We start from the raw sequence: 24,036 nt of genomic DNA, 5'->3' as shown, positions 1-24,036 counted from the left end.
CTTCATTTAGTATTTCTATCATAGCAGTAATTGCTTTAATGCGCTTTCACAGCTCATTGTGCAGCTCTGTAATCCCACGCTTCGTGACTAAACGAAAGGGACGTTGGATGCGAGATACGCGGCATTCTACAACTTGAACCGTTTGACAAAATAAATAAGAGCACAATGCAATCGCGCTTAGCAGAAAATAACAAAACCTGCGGGGGGCCCCTTCCAAGTGCTTTGTTGTTCAGCTCGGGCATAACATTTCACGTTTTGTAGAAGCGTCTTCTTTTTTCGTCCTTTTCACGTGAAAAGTGTCCTAGATGCCAGGATTTAAGGTGATTTCGTGAATTAATGAAATGCACCCGCAGTTCATTCGGCGCGGGAGTAAATGGAATGTACGACGTCGGTCGCCCGCCACCGACCTCCGTTGTCGCCGCGTGACGTTGGCTTCGCAGCGGCAACTTTGACGCGCGGCTCGCCCAAAGGCAAAACGGCGGGGCCCCCCCGCGATCGTGCGCGAAGAAACATTGCATGCAACTTGGACAGATTGGATGGATATAGATTGTATTTATCGCAGCAGTAAGGGCTCGGAGAACTGTTCAGCTCCATATTCCGTGGGCTTCCCGCGACGGTGCAGATGCTGTAACAGTACAGTCGTGATACAAACAGTCGGGCACCTAAGTTTGAATGAAAATTAAATTAATCATAAAGTGTCCATGAATCTGTTAACTGTGATAAAGTATATATATACTTGGTTCTTTCGGTATAGTCACGTAGAAGGGAAACAATGAAATAATAAAAACATAAAACAATAAAATTCTCACGACGTGATGAAGTAATCGAGATCGATAAAGTACATTGCGTTAAATAAATAAATAACAATTTGATGGACGCGTGACACAGTACTAGTGAGCTGTCTTCTGCGTGTGTCGATGTGTGTCTGCCTTTGTGTGTGTGCGTGTGTGTTTGCACGCTTGCGTCGCTATGCGTGTGCTGTGTCGGCGTTCATTGGTGCTCACTGACAGTACTTGCCTCAGCAGTCTATGCAGGCTACACGGGGGTATTTTGTCTTTGTATCTGTGTTTGCGTATGTGTGTCATCGCATTTGCATGTGACTAATTATGTGTCTCTTATGTGTGCACGTCCTTACCTTCGTGCGCATACTTTTGCACGTGTGTATCTGTCCGCGTGTTTTCTGTGTGTGTGTGCACGCGTGCGTGTGTGCCGGATGCGTGCGTCGCTATCCCTACGTGTGCCTGCGTGAACGTTCTTGTGTTGTCGCGTGTCTGTGTGCGTCCTGTCTGCGTTCTCCTCTCCCCCAGGCCTATGACACCTTTATCTGCAAGGCACAGGGCGAGCTCGAGAACAGCAAGGAACCTCGCCCATCTGTGCGGCCACACGCCAGGACCCACGGCTCACTCGAGTAGGGCCTCGCTCTCTCCGACACCGACCACACACGCTGTCCCATTTATTTTCATCCGTGAGCCCACGCCAGAGATATTTCACTTTTGTCGGTACCATCTGCTGTGGCAGTGCGAACTCGTTTGTGGAGCTTTGAGTGTCAATCCCCTCGTTTGTGCTGTGGGTTTTCTCCGGGCACGAAGAAAGGCAGTCACCCTTTATAAAAAATGATTGAGGCAAACATCCCAGTCCTGCAGTAGAACATTGACATACATTTTGACAAATATTGTAAATGTGTAAAAGTATCGTATATTCCCGAACATTGAAATGGCATTGTGTTTCGATTTAAAGCTTTCGTGACTGCAAGGATTCATCTGCTTTGGTTCTTAGTCACACTTTACCGAAAGAACCAAAGAAGATGGCATTGTGTTGTATTATTATGCCGTGTGCAACGTGTAACGGGTGACAACGAGTTATTTGGCTTGGGCACGGCTCGTCGCTGGAAGCGACGATGGCCCTGTGGTCAACAACAGTGGCGGAATGGGAGATAAAGATAACACTTAGCCCGACGGTGCGTCCACCACGAGGTGAGCTCGCATGCAGCTGTTAGGGCCATCGTTACGTCGCGAGACCGTGGGAGAGGTGGCGACTGCTCGTGGGTTCATCTTGGCTGATGATGGTCATGATGATTTAATATATCGATTTTTTTGTCTTCTCCATGCAGCCTGGACACGAAGCCAGCGAATGGGAGCTCTGCTCTAGCGGAGACTGTGGAAATGCAGACCGCCGCGTGTGAGCAAGGTGAGGTCACCAATGCTCCCACGCACGTGCATTTCTGGCTGATGTGTTTTGTTACCGAAAATGTTACGATTATTATTAAGCCTCTTGTAATGGAGGCCAGTTAGCAAAGGTTTTTACATACAAATGATAATGCAGAATTATAAAAAAAAAGAAATACAATTGATCTTTTTTGTTTCCCAGATGTGTGCCCAGCGATATGTACCCTGACCGCCGCACTCTTATTATTCAGGGTCTTTCTCTTCCCTGGCTATATCGGCATCCAAAGACAGCTCCGCGCCGAGTGACGGCCTCTCGGAACGGCCGAGCCTTCGAGAGGAGACGTCCGGCTCGCTTCCCATGCCGAGCGCCGCTGCGCGGCGCGATGACGTCCCCTCGCCTGACGCCCGCTCGCCGACCCCGCCTCTCGGTGTCTCCGTCCACGACAACTCGACTTTCGAACCTGCCGAGCCAAGCTCCCCGAACTCGTCCGGCGGTCGAGTCGCCGATCCGGCAGCGGAAACGTCGTCCACCTCTTGGCTGCCGGACGACGACATCGTTGCCCCTTCCGACGCCCGCGCCGTGCCGACGGCGAAGGACTTGCGCGACGAGCCTCCTTCAGGACGCGTGGCCGGAAACTCGGAGGGCTTGGGGCAGGGATCGGAGTTGGCGTCGTCTGCGGACGAGTCGTTCGCGCCAGAAGCCGTTGGCGGCGACGTTGGCCTTTCGTTGCAAACTCCAGACTGCTTCGGTGAGAGTGAACATGTGAGCCGGCCGGCCGAACGTCGAGATGACGGTGATGAGGTGAAGACGGCGGTGAAGAAGGCAGTGGACGCTCCGCCCTGCTGGGAAGTGCACGATCTCGTGCTGATCGGCTCGGGTGACGCCGTGGAAACGCACAGAGACGATGTGACATCGGCGAGCGATTCCCACGGCGGCAATTCGGCGGTGCCTGCATTGGGGGTCGGTGGTTTTGGTGGCGTCGCCGTGGAGCTGCCTGCGCAGCCGTCGGGTCCTGTCACAGACGAGCTGCCCGCGATGGCCGTCGACACGACGGCATCGCAGACGAGCGAGAGCAGCGACGAGGCGCAGGTGCCTAACGGTCCGGACGTCGTTCTCCAATCGTGGTCGGCGGATATTTGGCAAGAGCCTCGCGGGACCGTGATCCGCAACATTTTACCCGATGCCGGAACGACACGAGACTCTGCTCTGCCGAGCGTGACCAACGATGCAGAGGTGATCCCGAAGGCATTGTTGGATGGGGATCTCTCCGACTCGGAGGAGTTTGAATTCTCCTCCAATTTTTCCTCCGCCGACGCCTCGGAAATCAGCAGCTTGCTCATGAAGTCCACTTCCACGTTTGAGAGCGTCTCTTCTCCCAAGAGCCACGACATGAACCTGCCCTTCGATGAAGCGGAAAGTGTCGAGACCGGACAGACGGCACGGGACGAGGCTGAGACCGCCAGCCGGGAGGGCGACACGGACGCGGAGACGTGGCGATTCCTCAGCCCAAGGTCGCTAAGCCAGGAGCCCGCTAAGGATGAGAACGAGCAACGAGACTCTGAGCCGGTGCCGTTATCGCCATTGCCATCGCCCGCTCGGTCCGAGCTCACGGGCCCCACGAGCAGCGATCAGGACGACCCATTGGTCAGCATCCAGCTCGGCGAGCAGCTGTTCGCTGAGGTCGCTAAATTTGTCGATGGCGTGATTGCCGAAGCGCTCAAGCAGGTGTCTGAAGCAGCCGTCGCAGAGGCAGCGACAGCAGCGGCAGCGGCGTCTGTTGTCGCGGACAGTCGTGCGGGATCAGCTATTGTCAGCAGCCATGGTGACGAGGAGGTAACCAAGATTTCAGGAGCGGTCGTTGATCGTAAAAAAGTCGACGAGTCTTCAAGAACGGAGGCCGCGGCACCGCAAGACACAGGAACGGTTGGCGTTCCCGGGGACCTGTCTGTAGCTGCGAAGCCTACTGGAGACGACCACCGCAACGACGACGATGACGACGATGACGACAGATCGATGTACAGCCGCGTGTCCGCCCCCGACGGTGAGGATTCGAAAGGAACCCCGTCGGGAAGCGTCAGTCGTCGCTCAAGCGTCGGCAGCGTCGTCTCGGTTTCGGACGCGGACGAAAATGCTCAGCCGTCCTGGCTGGCGCCCTACGCGCCCGACGATCAGTCCCTCTACACGCCCCTGCTGGACATGCTCGCGAGGGAGAAGGGCCGCCTGCAGGCACAGAGGGCCGACGCCATGCCCTTGAGAGAGGGGACTTTCGAGCAGCTGCGGCCGCAACACCCGGAGCCGGAGAAGCAACGAGAGGAGCTGCGGCAGCAGGAGGAGCTGCAGAAGCGGGAGGAGCAAGAGCAGCAGCGGCAGAAGCAGGAGGAGCAGCAGAAGCAACAGGAGCTGCTGAACCAGAAACGGCAGCAGGAGGAGAAAGAGAAGCAGAAGCAACAGGAACTGCAGCAGCAAGAGCAGCGGCAACAGCCGGAAGTCGAACGCAAAACAAACAACGCGGACGCGGTCGCCAACGGACTCGTCGGCAAGTTTGTGTCGGAAGCCCTCGACCAGTACCTGCAGCTGCGGCAGGCGCGAAATGATAAGATCGCCCAGGCAAACACGCTCTTGGAGCCGGCGACGCCACCGCAGCCGTCTCAGCCGCCACGGCTCGCCAATGGCTTCGCCGGACACGAAGACTCGAGGGCGCAGAGCAGCAGCGAGCCAGGGCCGCAGGGGGGGATCGACTTCGAGACGGAGAGGGCCTTCCCGCCGGAGCCGACCGCGAGGCCGGTAAGCGACGCTGGCGACAGCTGCGACGCGCTGCCGGTGTCGGGAGTCGCCAAGCCCGGTTAATGTTTAAATGCAAATTCCATCCGTAGTTTCGATTCGAAGGAATCCAGATCGGGGCGACGTTCTTTGAATAAATGTGTCGCATTGTGTGGCCCCCTTGGTTCGAGATTCCGAGCACCGTTGAGACCCTAGGGTTCGATTCCTCGGCTTCGGCCACCGATGATTAAACGGGGTCTCATTAATATCAATTCGTAAGCTTACTAGTCGTCGAATCGCACGTATAAGAAGAATCGGAGGTGTTTCAATGTTGTACGAGCTGTACTGCAATGGGTTATTGTCACTCTCGCAGCCACTAGAGGCGCTGCCACCCATCGTGGTGTAAACAAATGAATCGATCCTTGGATTGAATGGTGAACTTGAATCGCGGCAATTAAATTTGCCTGTGGCGGTGGGTGATTCATTCCTTCCACCCCTAAAGGACGCCAGATGATTTATTTTATTTCATTGTTAACAAATTAAAATACTTCATCTGAGGCTTTCTTCTGGGAAGTCCACCTCAAGTCGCTTACAATTTATAAAAATTTACTTTATAGCCCTAATCCATTAAAAATATTACCTCTTGTGCTTCGGCCACTCTTAATGTCCACTCGTATTCTAAAAACAGGCAGCGGGCGTTCACACACAGGACGGATGAAGAAGTGCCTCTGCATTTTTTGTGACGCTTTGCGTCAGCGGGCCAGCGAGTTGCACAATGATGAGTGAGCAGCTTTAAGCGCGACGTGGGATAGGGAAGTTCAAGACTATGGGGTCATAAATAGACTTTTGATGGAGTGACATCTTCTGAAGCAGCAATGCCAGAATGTCGATATGTATTGTTAGTTCTCATGAACGAGCCTTTAAACTAGTGTGGGACAGCTCAGGAGATGCTGCCCGGGGTGGGTATCTACAAAATAAGAGCTCTTGTTGTTTGCTTTTACATCTCACGTTGGTGAATTTTAATGATTTCTAAAAATTTACAACAATTGTCAATTAAACAGCAGAGCACGCGAGTGACATGGAGTCCTCCGCTGCCCCGGTCACTCTCTGCATTGGGCGTGATGCTGCGTTTTCCCCACCAGGTAGCGCTAACACTTATTTCGATTTTGCACGGTGAAATTTTACAATGAGGTTTTTTTTTAACCTTTGGTCAGAGGTGGAGAAACTCGAACCCAGGGGGGCCAGATATGGCCTGCAACCTCATTAGCTGTTGTACACAGGTGCATGAGGCTCACCACTTCTAAATGGCCTGCAAATGATAGTAGTCCGTACGTCTGATTGGCATGGTTGGCTTCGTACGGTGCGAAAGAAGTTCTACATGCATACATACATACGTCCATCACTGCAAGAAACTGAGCTGCACGAATCGAGTACTCGAGGGCAATTGTGTCCATCTTCCCAACCCTGTGTGTTTAATATTTTCCTCCTCAGTCATTTCTGTCAAAGTAAGGGCCTTTTGCATTTAAATCTTATTCAGCCTTCAGAAAGTAAAAGGTTTCCCCACCCCTGACCTAATTGAGAGGTTAAATAAACATGTTTTTTTATATTTTACCAGGTAAGTCCCACTGAGATATATAGCTCTTTTTCACAAGCGACCTGGCCACAAATGATAGCACAACAAAGTGGCTTGTCATGTGGGAATATATAGCGGCCAAATGCTCCCAAACGCATGTTTCTAAATGTGGAGGGAAAAATCGGAGGGCCAGGAGAAAGATCCACGTGATGACGGGGAGAGAGACACGCAAACTCCAAATACACAGGCGTCAGGGTCGTGATCGAATCCACGACCTTCTGCATGCCAGAGGAGGGAGTTGCCATCTTGCCATCACGGCTCCCAATAGGTCTCACCAGGCTAACCTTCCTGTGCCCAGGTGAGCCCCGAGTGCGACCTGGACTCGAGCGAAGACCTCAGCACGCCGCTGGCCCAGATGCGTCTGAGCAGCGCGCTGCTTGAGGCCGGCCTTCTGCAGGACGACCAGGACTGGTTCGACGAGGACTTTGGCTTGAGCAGCAATCGCCGAGCCTTGCGGCAGCAGCAGCAACAGCAGCAGGTGGGAGGCGATGAAGTCGTCTTGCTGCACCAGTGCTGTTCGAGTGTTTTAGCTCAGAGTGTTGTTGGTTAAGGACCCGTTGACGCATTGCATTGAGAGCGCCATATCAAAGCAAACTTGTAGTGGCAGTTACTCGGGATTATCCGTGAGCAGGTTGTCCGGGTTATTTGGGTCAACCGTGCCCACAAAAAATACGTTAAATTAAATGTTTTGACATCATTATCTGCACTTCACTTGTGTCTTTGTTACCCACTTACTGCAGGCCCCATTGAGCTAAGCCACTCTGCTATAGAAGAACAGCCACAGCCCAAGGCTGTCGGCAGTGGCATCAGTTGCAGGACATGGGTGGAGGGAATGTGCAAACCAACAAGAACAAAAACAACGACATTTATTTACGTGCAACCCATGTCAGAACAAGAAAAAAACTATTTTAAGAGGTGGCGGCGACTTGGGGAAAGGCCTTCGGCCAGCAGTGGATTGATAATGGCTGATGTCGACGATGATATAATGTATCGTGCCGTCAATGTTTTGTTTTATCGAGCATTGTGACCGTATTGTGTCGACTCGATACGTTTGAGATTCCGGTTTAATCGCTGGCGGCCACCCGGTCCGTGGTTTTTTTTGCTCAGACTCAAGTCCGGTTGTGTGCCGTGTGTTTTTTCTTTCGGCCTTTTTATATTTTGGCATTGGCAAGTGAGACAAGGATCTTGGATGTAAGTGGCCGTGAGTACGCAGCAGCCATCTCCCTGCAAAGTGAACGCCGACTTCCCAATCGATTCCTCTTGGCTCCGGAAATGGCTTCTTCCTGCGAAGACAAAAAAACGCAGCAGAATAAAACAAAAGAGATTCGTATAACTCGGCGGAAATGAGCGTCCGATCAATAAGCACCCGCTGTGAATGTGTCTCCGGTGAACAATATCGCCCGCAACGGGCCTGACGTTGCCAGACCCCAGAAGCTAAGCCGGGTCGAGCCTAGATGGCGCTTGGATGGGCCCCTATTGTACACAAGCAGGGTGGTCAGAGGCAGCTGTGGGCCTCTGTGGTGGGCAGCAGTGGGCGGTTGAGCACAATCTATTGTTGTTCTGTAACTTCGGCGCTTCCACGTCTGCGCTAACCTTCCTTCGCCAACCGGCCACGCTGACCACGGTCGGGGCCATGTGACGATGCCCTCGTCCAGGTGGAGAGCGTAATAGAGGACATCGGTGTTGCTGCGATAGCGCTACCGCCACGGTGTGCTTCATAGAGAGCCCCTCGTGTGGGAATTTTGGCCTTCATTTTCGCACCGGTCAGACATCGTGTAATAGGTGGGTGTACCCACACTTTACCCCGCCAAGTGATGTAAATATCATCTGACTGCGGTGTACCCATTTATACTGCCTGGGAGACGGAGGCGGCAGAGGGGAGGGTTATTTAAGAAACTTTTCAACTGCCGCGCCGGGAAATGGAATCGAACCTGCAACCTCCGGATTGCCAATCCGGCATGCTCACCATTGCACCGGCATCATTGCAGTCGGGATTCTCAGAACGATCGTAATCATGATTTTTTGTCTAAACATCCGGACGTGCGATGTGCTCCCCCTCGCAGAGCCTTCGGGGCGTGCGGTTTGGCGAGGGGGGTCGCCCGGGTTCTCCGGAATCTATCGGCTCCACGGCCGGGCGCATCGTTGACGTGAAGGCCAAGGAGGAGGAGGACGAGAGGGCTCGGGAGGAAGAGGAGGAGGCGCTGTTCGCCGTGCCGCACTCGCACGCCGAGGTGGCGGCGCTGGTGAGCGCCGCCCTCTCCGAGCTGGACAAGCTGACGGAGCTGGGCGAGAACGCGCGCCACGTCACGGCGCCGCGCTCTTACCTGGGCGCCGACTGCCGGGGCCAGGACATCGAGAGCGTGAGCCGCCGCGTCTACAAGCAGGTGCGTGGGCGGGGAGCGGGGGGTGCCGGGGGGAAGGGGGGGCCGGGGTGCGATGGGTGCATCGCACGTTGCATGCGGTGCAGCACTGTGTGGGGGCAGCGAGGGTTGCCCTTGCAGCCCCGCTAAGACCAGGCCTACCTATCACTACCCCAACCCCTCCTTAACCTCTCCCGCCTGTTCTCCTGTCACCATAACTAGACCGCCACTTGTAACAATAACAGCCCCACTCTTTATTTCAGCCACTGTCATCTTACGTACAATTGTATAATTTCTGCCACAGTCCGTATTCGACCTGACCAAGGAGGTGTTCATGGAACTGCACGCCGACGACCCCAACACCGACCGCCCGCCCTGGATGAAACCTCGCCGCGGATCCTCGCTCTACCTCTGGCGCATCGGGGGCGTGCACAGCGACAACGAGATCGCGGTGAGAACCCTACGATCTACGCAGCCCGGATCCTCGCTCCGTCTCCGTGGCGGGCATCACTCTAGCTCTCCGCTACAGTGGCCGTCGGTCGGGACTAACGACGGAGCGGCGGCCAAACGGGGTGGAAGGACGTCTTGTCGCGGAAGTGGAGCTGACGAGATGGACTCGTGGTGCACGAGCTTCGTGAATTGCTCCGTCGCGTGTCTGGCACTCGTCCAGCGGTGGAGCGGATAGATCGGGGCCGATGATGATGATGATGATGATCATTAACGTTTGTCTGCCATCACGTTAATCCTCCTGTCTTTCGCCGCTCGCTTGCTCCCTCCCACCCATCCCAGGCGTTGATCCAGACGGAGGTGCTGCGCTCGCTAGGGCTGTTTGAGGGCAGCGTGGCTGGAGACGGCAACGCCGCCAACGTCGCCACCGCCGGGCCGGGAATTGGAGGGCGCAAGCCCGACCTCCCACGCGCCGTCAAGTGGGGAAAGAAATCGCGCGACCGTGTCGACATCATCCTGGTGAGACGTGACGGGGTCAGGCAGTTAATTCGTACTGTCCTAAGCCGGGAACGCTTCCGCCGGGTCAGGAAGCGTTTTTGGTGCTGCGCTGCCGTCAGGCACCGGCTCTGTCGATTTAAATTGGACTCTCACGGTGACAATTTGTGACAATCGAGTTGTTTGAGAAAAATGTTGAACTGGTGTTTACTTGGTTCGTGGAGTTAGGGGTTAGAACTGGCCACCCTCTGTCCTCTCCACCGCAACCCTCCAATGTCCACACTCTCCCATTGTACCCCCGCCTCCTGTTCGGTCCACCCTCCCTTTCATCGCGTCCACCCTCACTGACGTCGCGTCCACCCTCCCCCGCAGGCGCGAGACCTGCACGAGGAGGAGCCGCAGTGGGTGAGCTATGAGGACGACGAGCTGGAGGTGAAGATGCAGGCCGTGGACTCCATCTTCGAGGCGCTGCTCGCCGACACGGCGCACACACTCTCACAGATCTACGACAACCGCGCCTTCCGCGCCGCCACCACTTCCAACACCGCCGCCCGGTGACAAACCCCGCTCATCCGTTGGACCCTGTCATGGGGTCGGTCGAACTTGTAGTCCCGAAGGACCAGAGTTGGAACACTGAGCCGCGTTTGCATCCGGAAATGTGTTTCCACGGGCCGCCGCCACCACGACTTCGTGACACCCACTCATCCATCGTACCCGTTCCTCAGGTTGAACTTGTTGTGTCCTGAGAGACCAGGGTTGGAACACTGGGGTTCGGGAGGGGGGGGCGAGGCTGTGTTTTCTGCCGGAAATGTGTTTCCCACCGCTGCTGCACGATGCCGATTACGTTCGAATTTTTTTTTCCCCATCCAGCGGTTTGCGATCGTCTCTTTCTTTAAAGGGGGGGGGGGGGTTCTAAAGTTGGGCTGCGTTCGTCACGATTCGGCGGTTGAAGTTACTGTCTTCTGTTTACCTTTGTGGTGAAGCAGCGCCCCTCGTGGCTGCAGAGTCTACGCGAACAAATTGTGCAAATCTAAAGTAATTGAAGGTCATGGATTATGATGTGATGTTTGGATCGTGAGGTTAGATCCTATGCATCATTATATAATAATACGCAATAATGTACTGCCGTGTGGTCAATCCACTGCTATATGAAGGACTCGCGACGTTGTACTGGTCATGAGTGTTGTTCGACCGTACTTCACCACGCTGGTCGGTGCGGGCTGGTGAACGGAGGTAGACTTACCCAGGACAGGTTCAGATTCAGATTATGCCCAGCGCTGATGTTGGCCGTGACCGGGAATCGAACTCGGGACTCGCCGACTTCAGCTCGTTCCGCAAACCCGTGCAGTGCCATCGCCGCACACGCTCGGCATCTTGACATTCGCATTCACAATTGGATTTCGCGTATTCCCGAACAGGACACATTTGCTGATTGAGTTTGCATTAAGTCCTTTCCCTGATGACTGCTGCTGCCGCTTGCTGAGCTTGCAGCGGATTATCCGGTCTCCTGCGATCGCTCATTTGCATCTCATTTTTTGCTTCGCTGCTGCGTGACAGGGAAACGCACTTCCGGATTCGTATGTGGCCCAGTGCTCGGAGGTCGTAATTCTCATAGACTCTCCCTCTCTCTGTCCCCCCCCCCCCCCCCCCCCACCAAAGCTTCCGCTCTCAATTCCCTGACGTTCCCACTGTTCTTCCCCTCTTCAGACTGGTCCTTTCGTTCTTCCCAATGTTCCCGTCTTCCCTGCCCATGCTCTTGCTGTACGTGGACACACGGAAAGGGAATAAAAAAAAACACAACCACTAAAATGTAATACAAAATCGGACTTAAGTTAGTTTGGACTGCCTGTACATAATACTGCAGGAGGCTGTGTCCGTGTGTGCGTTTGTTAAAGGGGTGGACTGTGCAATAGAGTTCGACTCGCGATGACGTGCAAGGCTTCATTTCTCGCTTGAATCATATTCCCGGCTCGTTGGTCATCGACCGGAGTAGGTGGCACGTGACTCGTAGCCAGCACAGCCGGAACGAGAGGATGTATACTGGATGTGGTGTAACAGACCCGGGTAAAACCTAAGCCCTCACGACGCTTTGGAGCGATGTCCAGACGGCACCGCCGCGCTCGGACAAACGCACATCGCAGCAACGAGACGCGCCGCTCCGTCGGACGCGGAAGCAACGTGTGTTGCCGACAACAACAACAACTACTACAACAACAGAATTGAACGAACATTGCTCGTCTGGTAATGAATTGATGTTGCACTTTCGAGGTGGTTGATTTGTCGTGGGTGAGTAAGGAGATTATGCCTTAATTAAGTTCTGCTGCTAGAATTGACCCGAACACTTTACCTCTCGTGCGTGAGTGGGTGGGTGGGTGAGTGGGAATTGGGCGAGAGACGGGGCTGCGCGGCAGTGGTGCGACCCCGTCGACGCCGTGGGTTGTCACCTGCACCTCGTCCGAGCCTCCTCGTAGGTTCACTCAGCCTGAAATCGTGGAGGCGACGGTGAGGTCTGGGGAGACGAATGATGGTCCTCGTGCTGTGGGCCACTCCTCGACCTTTTACCTGCGTGCCGTGCCGGCCTTAATAGGTGCTCGCTAACGGCACTTTCCTCTATAGGCCAAGTGGGCTTAAAGAGAGTTGGGGAGGGGGGGGGGGATCGCCGTGTGTGTGAGAATCTCCCATTCGCTACGGCGATATTGCCGAGTAAATGCTGAGCGATCGCTTTCAGCGGCCCCGTGATAGAATTCGCGACGCGTCATAAATTCTGGCACGGCGCGCCGACCGCTCGGCCCGTCGCCGCAGGCTGTGCGGTCTGTCGCGAGTGCCGGGGCGGGGGCGGCCTCCGTTGTTGGCCAATGGACTCGCGATCCTGTGTATAGCCCTACTCCTCACCTTAAACACCCAGCGTGGAATTATTATTATTATTGCCGTGCCGTTGTTTTGCACCGCCTGCGCGCGGCTGAGCGCGTGCGATTCACGATTATTTTTACCTTTGTTGTTATGCCGCGTACGTTAACCTTATGTGCTCCGCGCGCCTTCCGTCAAAGGGAGCGCGCTCATGAAACCGAGTTCCCGATTTCATATATTAACCTGCCTTAATGACGCACGCAGAGCACACGCCGCCGTCGGTGTGCGAAGTTTGAATAATAATAATCATGAGAGAGTTTTTCTCACGACCGCTTGGCTGACTTCGGTTGCCCCCCCCCTCCCTCTCGCCGCGCCCTCCTCCTATTCCAGCGCGCGATGAACGTCGGCGAGATTCCCTCTCGCCGCCCGGGAACCGAAGAGGACGTGCGTGACATTCGAACTCTGTACGACAAAAATGATCGACCCTGCGGGGGGGGGGGAACTGCGTTGTCGACACGCGTTAGCGCAGATATTGCAGCCGCGCTTGGTATGAGAGTCTTGTTTCGGGAGGTATGTTGGGTTGTTTTATTTATTCAGGACTAGTGTGAAATTGTGACTTTTGTGTAAGGCGGGGGGGGGGGGATAATGTTTGTGATAGGGTTGAAGTTAGAGTAATCATGAACGATTAAGCTTAAGACTTTGTTGGTATTCAGGAGAGCTGCGCAGTCTTGGGACTCTTCCAGGAGGGTCCTGCGTTATTAATTTTGGCCGCATTGCTTCGTGTGGTCGATGGCGTTTCGAATATTTTGTACAAGCGAGGAGCATACCGGAGGAAACCCACGCGCATAAACGAGCAGGTTTTAAATGTCATATAAACGCAACTCTTAATTCCAGTCGTAACAATTGACCCGAATGCAAGCCCTAACTCATTGAAATCCATGGATTTTTTTCCCCTTCAGATGATTATGCACTCTTCTGATACACACAGCCTCACTTGACCACGTTGGGGAGACCTCTCTTGAATTACAGACACCTCCTCCTCACTGTGAACCTTGCTGCCTGCAATGCTGCGAGCGTTAGGGACAGTAATATGGTTCGGGCTCAAGATTTGTGTTTGTGGGGTTTGGCCTAGGTTTATGGTGGGGTCTTTGGGTTAGATACAGGAATATGGTTTGTGTTGAGTGCGGAGTCGGGGTTAGGATCTCGCACCAGAATGTAGCCGGTGTCAGGGTCGGTATTGGAATTAGCCGCAGTATAAATGTCAAAGTTAGGACCATGTGTGCCGCCCTTGTACGGTTCTGCTTGAATCGAGTTCAGCTCCCGCCCAAACACGCAGTGTTGTGCAGAGTTCGCCTCGTGTCCACGCGTCCCCTGTGCTCGTGCCGAATCTTGGTGTCTCCTTCCTGACCCGCTTCCCCTCTCGCGTTGCAATAATATACCCCCCCCTCCCCCCGTACACGCGTGTACACACGTGTGTGTACGAGATTCACTACAGCTGGGCTTCGGACTGCAGTCGTCTCTCTCGGTCGCTGCGGTAGCGTCTGCTTCCCGCGTTTACCACTCTTCCCAGTTGCAATCGCACGATTCGTCACGCACCGCACGCGCCTGATGTTTGCTCAACGCCTCCCCACGTGACGCTGTGTGATGCGCGTGCCCCCCCCCCCCCACGCGATGTCGCGAGGGTTCTTTGAGAGTTGGAATTGGAGCGCTGTGCATCACGTGGGGGGGGGGGGGGGGGGGGCTTGTTTCGGCAGCATCCGGCGCGTGCGGTGTGTCCACGACGTGATTCACGCGCATGTGATTGGTGAGCAGGGAAGGGGGGGGGGGTCCTGAGTGGTGGGCCGCAAGGCCTGGAGTCCGCTTTGTCGTGACGCCGACTCTGTGTGTGTGTATATATCCGCGAGTTGTAATCGAGTCAATTGTTGTACATAGTGTATTTTATCAAGGGATAATAAGCACAATTATAACTGTTATTATTAATAATGTAATCATTGGACATAATTACGTTGAGCCCGTTTAATCGTGTGTGTCATTTAAGCAAGTGGGCGCCTTATCCTAACTATAAAATATGTATAACTACGTAAGTTATTGCCGATCTTAATTATTAGTAATTAACTTTAACCGAAGGAGGATGCAATGCAAAAAAAAATAAACGGCTGTTTTGTTTGTGTCGCCACGCAACGAGTTTTGAAGCTCCGTTATTGACACGACTGACTTTCACGGGGGACTTTCTTTGCGCTCCTGTGACCTCACCGCAGTGTCACTGTATTAAAGCGCAGCTGATACAAATTAACATGGAGACCGCGTGTCTGTACGTGCGTGTGTACGTGTGTGTGTGGGGGGAGCGGTAGTGTAGCGGTTAGCGCGCTGCGCTATGAACCCGGCGACACGGGTTCGATTCCCGCTCACGGCCAACACCAGTGGCGATTATCTGAACAGGTCCCGGGCCTCCCCTAGGTTGACTCGGCCTAAAATGAGTACCTGGTGCGGTGTGTAGTAAACAAAGCCACTGGGGAGACAAAAGCGGTCGGGCGGTGTGTAGTAAACAAAGCCACTGGGGAGACAAAAGCGGTCGGGCGTGGTGCTGGCCACCCACCCCCTGGTGCGCCGTGCCGGCCTTCATAGGTGCTACTCGCTAACGGCACTTGCCCCGACACTGTTGCAGGCTACGCGGGGGATCTTTGTCTTATGTGCGCGCACCACTCTCATCAATTGACTTTCAAGAGCACGCTACCCAGTAAACATGTCCGCCGTTGGAGTGTGGTTGGACCAACGTTTGTCCAAAGTTCAATCTCCACCGGTTAGCTGAGTCGCCGGCATTGGCAAGCAGCTTGCGGTGGTGGCAATAATCCGAGCCAGCTTTTAAAGTCACCTGAAAGTTAAGATTTATTTTGTATCGGTTGTCGAAGTCATGAACTTGTGTCAGATTGTCTGCAACACGCGGGCCCAATGTCGAAGAGAAAGCGCTGATTCGTGTGGGGTCCTGGGGGTGGTCGCCAATTCCACTAACGGCAGTCATTTAAGTTTTTGTACAATGCCGATTAATGGGAATTCTGCCTCACCCCCCGCGGTGTGAAGACTTTGATGTGCATCCTGTGAACACATTGCAATGCGCACGGTGTCATTAAACTGCTGCTTGCGGTGTGCGTTATCGCCGCTGTCTGGAGTTGCTCGTCAATGGCAATCTTCCATCCCAATCCACCGTGGATTGATGCACATCACACGCCGCAAGTACGCAACGGAACGCTTTTATTTGTTTTTCGTAAGAAAAACCCCCACCGCGGGATGAGAGGGCCGCCCTGCTTGTTGCCACGCCGTTGGGAGTTCGTGGGCTGTTATCTGACCGTGCTTGGATCGCCCTGCACCGTGCTGGTGAGTGGGGGGGGGGGGGGCTTTGAAGGCCCGGTGAGCGTAGAGGGACAGATAATGGAAGTTCGGCACAACGGGATATCGCTGCGCTGCCCACGGCACGATGGGTCTGCATGCTTTGCTGTGCCATGATGGGGAAGTGGTCTAAGAGAGGAGTTGCTTGAAAACTGCAGTTCGAGCGCCCCCCCCCCCCCCAAAGTCTCCTTGCACAGTCACCGATCCTCTCTGTTCGCAGACAGATAAATACCCGTACACGCTGCACGCGCCTGATGATGGTTGAACATGTTCAACGTGGCACACGCTTGTGCGACACACGTACCACGTGAGCTCCGTCTGAATATGATTCGGAGCGCCCTGTGTCACGTGGGTAGTGCAAAGACCCCCGTATAGCCTTCACGGACTGCCGGCACGGCACACGAGGGGGAGGATCCTTACAACGCACGACGGCACCTCAGGTGTAGTCCTCTCTCCTTGGGCTGCCACGCCGCCGTGCAGGCTCGGGCGCTGCGTTTTAGATTTCCTGATCCCACGCGGTCGTCGCACGCCGGCTCACCTTCTTCGGTCGCGCGAAGTTTGCATCTCTCTCTCACGCACGCGTGCACAACCACTTTGCTGGAGGAGTTTCCACGATTTTCCGGGGTAATGTTCTAGACATGCCGATGGATTTTTTTTTGCAATCGCGGTTCACCAAACTCCACGTGGGCGGGGGAGCGGTGGCGCAGTGGTTAGCACGCCGACTCCGCTATGAGTTCTCAGTGCGTTCCCACGGCTAAGATCAGTCGCGAGTGATATCTGGACCGGTCTTGGGCCTCCTCCTCTGTCGACTGCCTTTAAAATGAGAAGTATCCGGCGCTGTGTCTGATCGGCATCACCATTGGAGAGTCTTCTTTGGTTCTTTCGGTAAAGTCACGTAGAATGAGAATAAAATAATAAAATAACACAATAAAATTCTCACGACGTTTCGGCCACAACGCAAGCGGCCGTCTTCAGGTGAAAGGTACAGACCATTGAATCTCTGTCGTCCCGACAGGTCTGTACCTTTCACCTGAAGACGGCCACTTGCGTTGTGGCCGAAACGTCGTGAGAATTTTATTGTGTTATTTTATTATTTTATTCTCATTCTACGTGACTTTACCGAAAGAACCAAAGAAGATGAATCCTTGCAGTCACGAAAGCTTTCAATCACCATTGGAGAGGTCAAGGAGAGGTCAAGGCGGTGGTCGGGTGTGGTGCTGCCTCGCCACGCCCAAGCGCGCCTGCCACCAACCCGCTCCTACCAACAACCCACGCTCACCAGCGTGGTGAAGTATGGCCAAACAGCCCCCCGTGGCCGACACGAGATCATTTTGACTAGAGGACGGTTTGTTGATAGACTCGGTAAAGAAGCGCCCATTGACTCACACCCTCGACCCTCCACCCCCTCCCCCATCACCTCCCCCCTCCTCCACCGTCCCACGATCACCACCACCACGACCCCCTCCCTGCCTCCCCGGGCACCATCGCCGCCCCTGGCTGCCGTCGTTGCGTGTTGGGTGACGAAGGAACGCAATTTCACGGCACTCGATCTGAGATCGGTTCGACTCAAGTGCCCTCTCTCTCTCTGCCTCCGTGCAACGCGCTGCTGCCACGGCTGTGGGTACTGTGTCTCTCTGTCTCTGTGTTTGTGTAGATCTCTGTCTCTGTGTGGTTCTGTGTCTCTCTGTGTGGTTCTCTGTCTCTGTGTTTGTGTAGTTCTCTGTGTCTGTCTCTGTGTGGTTCTGTCTCTCTGTGTGGTTCTCTGTCTCTGTGTGGTGCTGTCTCTCTGTGGGGTTCTGTGTATGTGTCTGTCTCTGTGGGGTTCTCTGTCTCTGTGTGGTGCTGTCTCTCTGTGGGGTTCTATCTGTCTCTGTGTCTGTCTCTGTGTGGTTCTGTGTCACTCTCTGTGGTTCTCTGTCTCTGTGTTTGTGTGGTTCTCTGTCTCTGTGTGGTGCTGTCTCTCTGTGGGGTTCTGTCTGTCTCTGTGTCTGTCTCTGTGTGGTTCTGTGTCTCTGTGTGGATCTATCTGTTCCTGTCTGTATCTCTGCCAGTCTTTGTGTATCTCGCTGTCTGTCTGTCTGCGTGTCTATCTGTCCGTCTCTCTGTGTGTCTATCTGTGTGCATATCACTGCCTCGGTGTCTTTATCTGAGTTTCTATCTCAGTCTTTATTTCTGTGTCTCAGTGTATCTTTGTGTCTCAGTGTTTATATCTGTGTCTCAGTGTCTCTTTGTGTATCTGTGTATATCTGTCTCAGTGTCTTTCTATTTGTCTCCGTGTCTCTCTACCGTTGTGGTATCTCTCTGCGTGTCTGTATTTGTCTCTGTCTCTCTGTGTGTCTGTATCTGTGTCTTTCTGCGTGTCTCCTTCATCCGTCCATACCCTCCCTCTCCTTCACTCTCCTCTCCCATCTCATTCCTTCATTCCTTCACTCTCCTTCATCTCATTCCTTCACTCTCCTCTCTCATCTCATTCCTTCACTCTCCTCCTCCATCTCATTCCTTCACTCTCCTCTCTCATCTCATTCCTTCACTTTCCTCCTTCATCTCATTCCTTCACTCTCCTCTCTCATCTCATTCCTTCACTCTCTTCCGCCATCTCATTCCTTCATTCCTTCACTCTCCTCTCCCATCATTCATTCACGACCCCCTTCTGATCTTTCACGCTCCCTTCCCTCCAAACATCTCTCCACTCTCTCTCTCTCTGGCCCTCACTCCCCTCCAGTTCCTTATCTCATTCATTCTCCCTCCCACAATATCCTCCCTCACTTCCTCACTCTCACCTCTCGGAATTTCACTCTCCTCCTGCACTCTCTCGCGCTTGTGCACTTTACTCTCTCCTTCTCTCTGCCCCCCTCAATCTCCCTCCTGCAGCCTCCCCTCTCCTGAACTCTCTAAACTTCCCTCTACCTTTCTCTTCTCTCCACTCTCCTCTCTATCAGCCCCTCTCTCTACCCCCCCACCCCAACCCCCACCGTCCTCTCTCTTGTACTCTCTCCACTCTCCTCTCTATCAGCCCCCCCTCTCTCTCTACCCCACCCCCACCGCCCTCTCTCTTGTACTCTCTCCCCACTCCCCTCTCTATCAGCCCCTCTCTCTCTACCCCCCCCCCACCGTCCTCTCTCTTGTACTCTCTCCCCACTCCCCACTCTCCTCTCTATCAGCCCCTCTCTCTCGCCGACAGTCCTCGCTCTCTCTGTCTTCCCCTCTCTCCTCTCTCCGTGTAAAACACTCAGAAGAGTTCCGGCACCCATCGATCGCTCCGCGCCTCTCCTCCCATGCCTCCTCCTCCGCCTCTGTCGCTACCGCTCCCCTCTCTGCCGTTACTGCCGCCGCTGTTGCTGCTGCTTACACTTATTCTGGGGGGCTCCCGAGCCGGGCTGTACGAGACTGGGGGGCCCGTGGTGGAACTCGGGGCCGAGGGGATTCGTCTCGCCATCGTCAACTCCACGAGCGCCTGGGCGGTCCACTTCTACACGGAGTGGTGCGGGCACTGCGCAGACTTCGCTCCCGTCTGGACAGCGCTGGCGAAAGACATCACAGGTCCGTCCGTCTGTCCTCCTGTCTGTCTGTCTGTCTGCGTGTGTGTAACGTGGGGGTCACGATAGATAATGTCGGTGCAGGGCGATCCAAGGCAAGGACGATGTTATCTCCCTCGCCCTGGACTCAGAAGAGCCGTGGGTTCAATCCCGGACGCTGACGATGGCTGCTGTGTTAGAAGTTCGCGTTGAGTGGTGGTGGTGGGGGGGGGGAGCGACGCAGGCTGCGGCATGGATACAGTGCAGAATAAAAGGTGACAGGGAACAACCCTCGAGGCGACCTCGTGGGTGACTCCGCTTCATCCTCCTACACTCGGTCGATCGAGATCGATCCACGTGGTGAGGCTGCCGGGGGCGGGGTCACAACAACGCACGTGTGGCTCTGTGTTGTGACACTGTGTGTGGCTCTGTGTTGTGACACTGTGTGTGGCTCTGTGTTGTGGCTCTGTGTTGTGGCTCTGTGTTGTGACACTGTGTGTGGCTCTGTGTGTGACTCTGTTGTGGCTCTGCGTTGTGGCTCTGTGTGTGACTCTGTGTGTGGCTCTATGTTGTGGCTCTGCGGTGTGGCTCTGCGTGTGGCTCTGTGTTGTGGCTCTGCGTTGTGGCTCTGTGTTGTGGCTCTGCGTTGTGGCTCTGCGGTGTGGCTCTGCGTTGTGGCTCTGCGGTGTGGCTCTGCGTTGTGGCTCTGTGTTGTGGCTCTGCGTTGTGGCTCTGTGTTGTGACTCTGTGTGTGGCTCTGTGTTGTGGCTCTGTGTTGTGGCTCTGCGGTGTGGCTCTGCGGTGTGGCTCTGCGTCGTGGCTCTGCGTCGTGGCTCTGTGTGTGACTCTGTGTTGTGACTTTGCGTGTGGCTCTGTGTTGTGGCTCTGTGTTGTGGCTCTGTGTTGTGACACTGTGTGTGGCTCTGTGTGTGACTCTGTGTTGTGGCTCTGTGTTGTGGCTCTGTGTTGTGACTCTGTGTTGTGGCTCTGCGTTGTGGCTCTGCGTTGTGGCTCTGTGTGTGGCTCTGTGTTTGACTCTGTGTGACTCTGCGTGTGGATCTGCGTGTGGCTCTGTGTTGTGGCTCCGTGTTGTGGCTCTGTTGTGGCTCTGTGTGTGGCTCTGTGTTGTGGCTCTGTGTGTGACTGTGTTGTGGCTCTGTGTTGTGGCTCTGTGTTGTGACACTGTGTGTGGCTCTGTGTGTGGTTCTGTGTGTGACTCTGTGTTGTGGCTCTGTGTTGTGGCTCTGTGTTGTGACTCTGTGTTGTGGCTCTGTGTGTGACTCTGTGTTGTGACACTGTGTGTGGCTCTGTGTGTGGTTCTGTGTGTGACTGTGTTGTGGCTCTGTGTTTTGTGGATCTGTGTTGTGGCTCTGTGTTGTGGCTCTGCGTGTGGCTCTGTGTTGTGGCTCTGTGTGTGGCTCTGTGTTGTGGCTCTGTGTGTGACTGTGTTGTGGCTCTGTGTTGTGGCTCTGTGTTGTGACACTGTGTGTGGCTCTGTGTGTGGTTCTGTGTGTGACTCTGTGTTGTGGCTCTGTGTTGTGGCTCTGTGTTGTGACTCTGTGTTGTGGCTCTGCGTTGTGGCTCTGCGTTGTGGCTCTGTGTGTGGCTCTGTGTTTGACTCTGTGTGACTCTGCGTGTGGATCTGCGTGTGGCTCTGTGTTGTGGCTCTGTGTTGTGGCTCTGTGTGACTCTGTGTTGTGACTCTGTGTTGTGGCTCTGTGTGTGACTGTGTCGTGGCTCTGTGTTGTGGTTCTGTGACTCTGTGTGTGGCTCTGTGTTGTGGCTCTGTGTGACTCTGTGTGTGACTCTGTGTTGTGGCTCTGTGTTGTGGCTCTGTGTTGTGACTCTGTGTTGTGACTCTGTGTTGTGGCTCTGTGTGTGGCTCTGTGTGTGACTCTGTGTTGTGGCTCTGTGTTGTGACTCTGTGTTGTCACTTTGCGTGTGGCTCTGTGTTGTGACTCTGTGTTGTGGCTCTGTGTTGTGGCTCTGTGTTGTGGCTCTGTGTGTGACTCTGTGTGTGACTCTGTGTGTGGCTCTGCGTGTGGCTCTGTGTGTGGCTCTGCGTGTGGCTCTGCGTGTGACTCTGTGTGTGACTCTGTGTTGTGGCTCTGTGTGTGACTGTGTGTGGCTCTGTGTGTGGCTCTGCGTGTGGCTCTGTGTGTGGCTCTGCGTGTGGCTCTGCGTGTGACTCTGTGTGTGACTCTGTGTTGTGGCTCTGTGTGTGACTGTGTGTGGCTCTGTGTGTGGCTCTGCGTGTGGCTCTGTGTGTGGCTCTGCGTGTGGCTCTGTTGTAAATAAAATAATTCCTCGACTTTTAAAAAAGCGAACTCAGCAGCTGCCGCCGTTTTAAGTTTCACCCAAGGATGAAATTATTTTTTTCTGGGGGGGGGGGGGGGTGGTTGGGACTCGGCCAAGAACCGCCTCGACAGAGGAGCCTTGTGCCTTGTTCCTTGCGAGTTGACGGCCACTTTCCAAGAACGGAGCGAGTTGGTGCTTCCCTGTCAAGCCAGAGGCGCGGCAGTGGACGTCAAAGTCTCGTGGTGAAGTGGGAACACGAGAAAAGTGGCCCGGGGCAGCACACGGATAGAAGGGGCGACGGTGACGACGATGACCACGGTGATGATGATGATGACCACGGTGATGATGATGATGACCACGGCGATGATGATGATGATGACCACGGTGATGATGATGACCACGGTGATGATGATAATGATGACCACGGCGATGATGATGATGATGACCACGGTGATGATGATGATGACCACGGCGATGATGATGATGATGACCACGGTGATGATGATGATGACCACGGCGATGATGATGATGACCACGGTGATGATGATGACCACGGTGATGATGATGATGACCACGGCGATGATGATGATGACCACGGCGATGATGATGATGGTGACCACGGTGATGATGATGATGACCACGGCGATGATGATGATGATGACCACGGCGATGATGATGATGACCACGGCGATGATGATGATGACCACGGTAATGATGATGATGACCACGGTGATGATGATGATGACCACGGTGATGATGATGATGATAGTTTGTGATCGAGAGTAGCCGTGGAGTGGCAGCAAAATGAGCGGAACACTGAGAGGACGTGTATGTTGTATGTATGTTGTATGTATGTTGTTTGTATGTTGTATGTTGTTTGTATGAATGTTTGTATTTTGTATGTATGTTGTTTGTATGTATGTATAATGTATGCATGTCGTATGTATTGGGTACGTATGTTGTATATATGATGTATATTGTGTGTATTATGTATGTACTATGTTGAACTTCTTTCGCGCCGTACGTAACCAACCGCGGAGATGCGTAGCTGCAGTGGCGTCCTGAAGCTCGTCTCAGGCCGTGGCGTCGCTGACGTCACGCTGCCAAATTTGCCAAAAATTATCAAAGTCACCGCTCACGAGTCGATTGGGGGACATGCATGGCAACATGACCCCACCAACCCTACTGCAGAAATAACAAACAAATAAAAACGTAGCACGACCCTCCTCGCAACGAGTCTTGAGGCTCTGTGAGACCTTGCTGGGTGTACGATTTATTAAATCGATGCATGGAAATGTGCCAGCTGAACATGCGCGTCAATATACGAGTGTTGGTGGTCGTCATAATAATATAATTATTTATAATACGTAATGATATTGATAGCTATCAAATAAAAATAAGAATAGTTTTCATCTCCTGTTTCATAGCCAGAAAAGGTAAAAACCTATTCTTATTTTTTTTTTCAAACTTTGATACTGGCAAAAAAGTTCACATTTTAATATACACCGTATATCTCTCAAGCAGAGACAGACCCAATAGTAGTTATATTTCTCAGGAGGGTCCTGTCGCTACATTGGGGTTTTATTTTAAGATGTTTCCAGCCACTTAATTACGAGTTCCGTAAACAAACCTGCCAATAAGCTACTACTTCAGCACACAACGAATTGCCACCTTTTGTTAAGGTGACAGACCCTCGCCTGGCTATGTCGGGTGGTGGCGGGTCGACGAGACACGTTCACAATCCAGGCGATCTTGCGGAGACCTCTGTGGGGGTGGGTGGGGGGGCAGGCAGCTGGAGGAGAGAGCCGAGAGGCTGAGACGCGCACGCCGCGCCCACGGCGGGAGACGCCGTGGGTTCGTCGGTGTTTGTTCGTCCCGCGAGGAGGGGGAGGAGGAGGGGGTAGGGGAGGAGGGAGGGGGGGAGGAGGGGGGAGGAAGAAGAGGAGGGAGGGGATGGAGGAAGGAGAGGAGGAGGAGGGGGGAGGAAGAAGAGGATAAGGGAATGGAGAAAAACAGGAGGAGGAGGAGGGGAGGAGGGAGGGGAGGGGGCTCGGCCGCTCGCCTTCCGCGTCTCGTTTTGAGTTTCCCCGCGCCGCGGGCTACTGCCCCCCCCCATCACCTCCTCCCCCGC

At 54.1% G+C, this 24,036-nt stretch overlaps 2 protein-coding genes across 3 annotated transcripts in view; both read left to right on the top strand.

Moving 5' to 3' along the window:
* LOC116944854 (uncharacterized) overlaps positions 1–15,001 on the top strand; it is a 54,612-nt gene extending 39,611 nt beyond the window's left edge. For both annotated transcript variants that reach the window (XM_032958666.2, XM_032958667.2), the window contains 8 exons: positions 1,308–1,408; positions 2,111–2,187; positions 2,417–4,950; positions 6,858–7,037; positions 8,623–8,943; positions 9,224–9,370; positions 9,709–9,885; positions 10,234–15,001. In XM_032958666.2, coding sequence (XP_032814557.2) covers positions 1,308–1,408; positions 2,111–2,187; positions 2,417–4,950; positions 6,858–7,037; positions 8,623–8,943; positions 9,224–9,370; positions 9,709–9,885; positions 10,234–10,419 — 3,723 coding nt within the window. In that variant the 3' untranslated portion in view covers positions 10,420–15,001. The remainder of the gene's footprint in view (positions 1–1,307; positions 1,409–2,110; positions 2,188–2,416; positions 4,951–6,857; positions 7,038–8,622; positions 8,944–9,223; positions 9,371–9,708; positions 9,886–10,233) is intronic.
* Positions 15,002–19,169: 4,168 nt separating this feature from the next.
* Positions 19,170–24,036, top strand: part of LOC116945076 (sulfhydryl oxidase 1) — a 55,955-nt gene continuing 51,088 nt past the window's right edge. The window contains exon 1 of the mRNA XM_076068879.1: positions 19,170–19,632. Within this exon, the coding sequence (XP_075924994.1) occupies positions 19,368–19,632 (265 nt within the window). The 5' untranslated portion in view covers positions 19,170–19,367. The remainder of the gene's footprint in view (positions 19,633–24,036) is intronic.

The sequence above is a fragment of the Petromyzon marinus genome, chromosome 22 (assembly GCF_048934315.1).
Source record: "Petromyzon marinus isolate PM22_M1 ecotype Great Lakes invasive population chromosome 22, UKy_Petmar_22M1.pri1.0, whole genome shotgun sequence".
NCBI lineage: Eukaryota > Metazoa > Chordata > Hyperoartia > Petromyzontiformes > Petromyzontidae > Petromyzon > Petromyzon marinus.
Note: the sequence above shows the minus strand (reverse complement) of the source record. Positions and strands in the feature narration are given on the sequence as shown.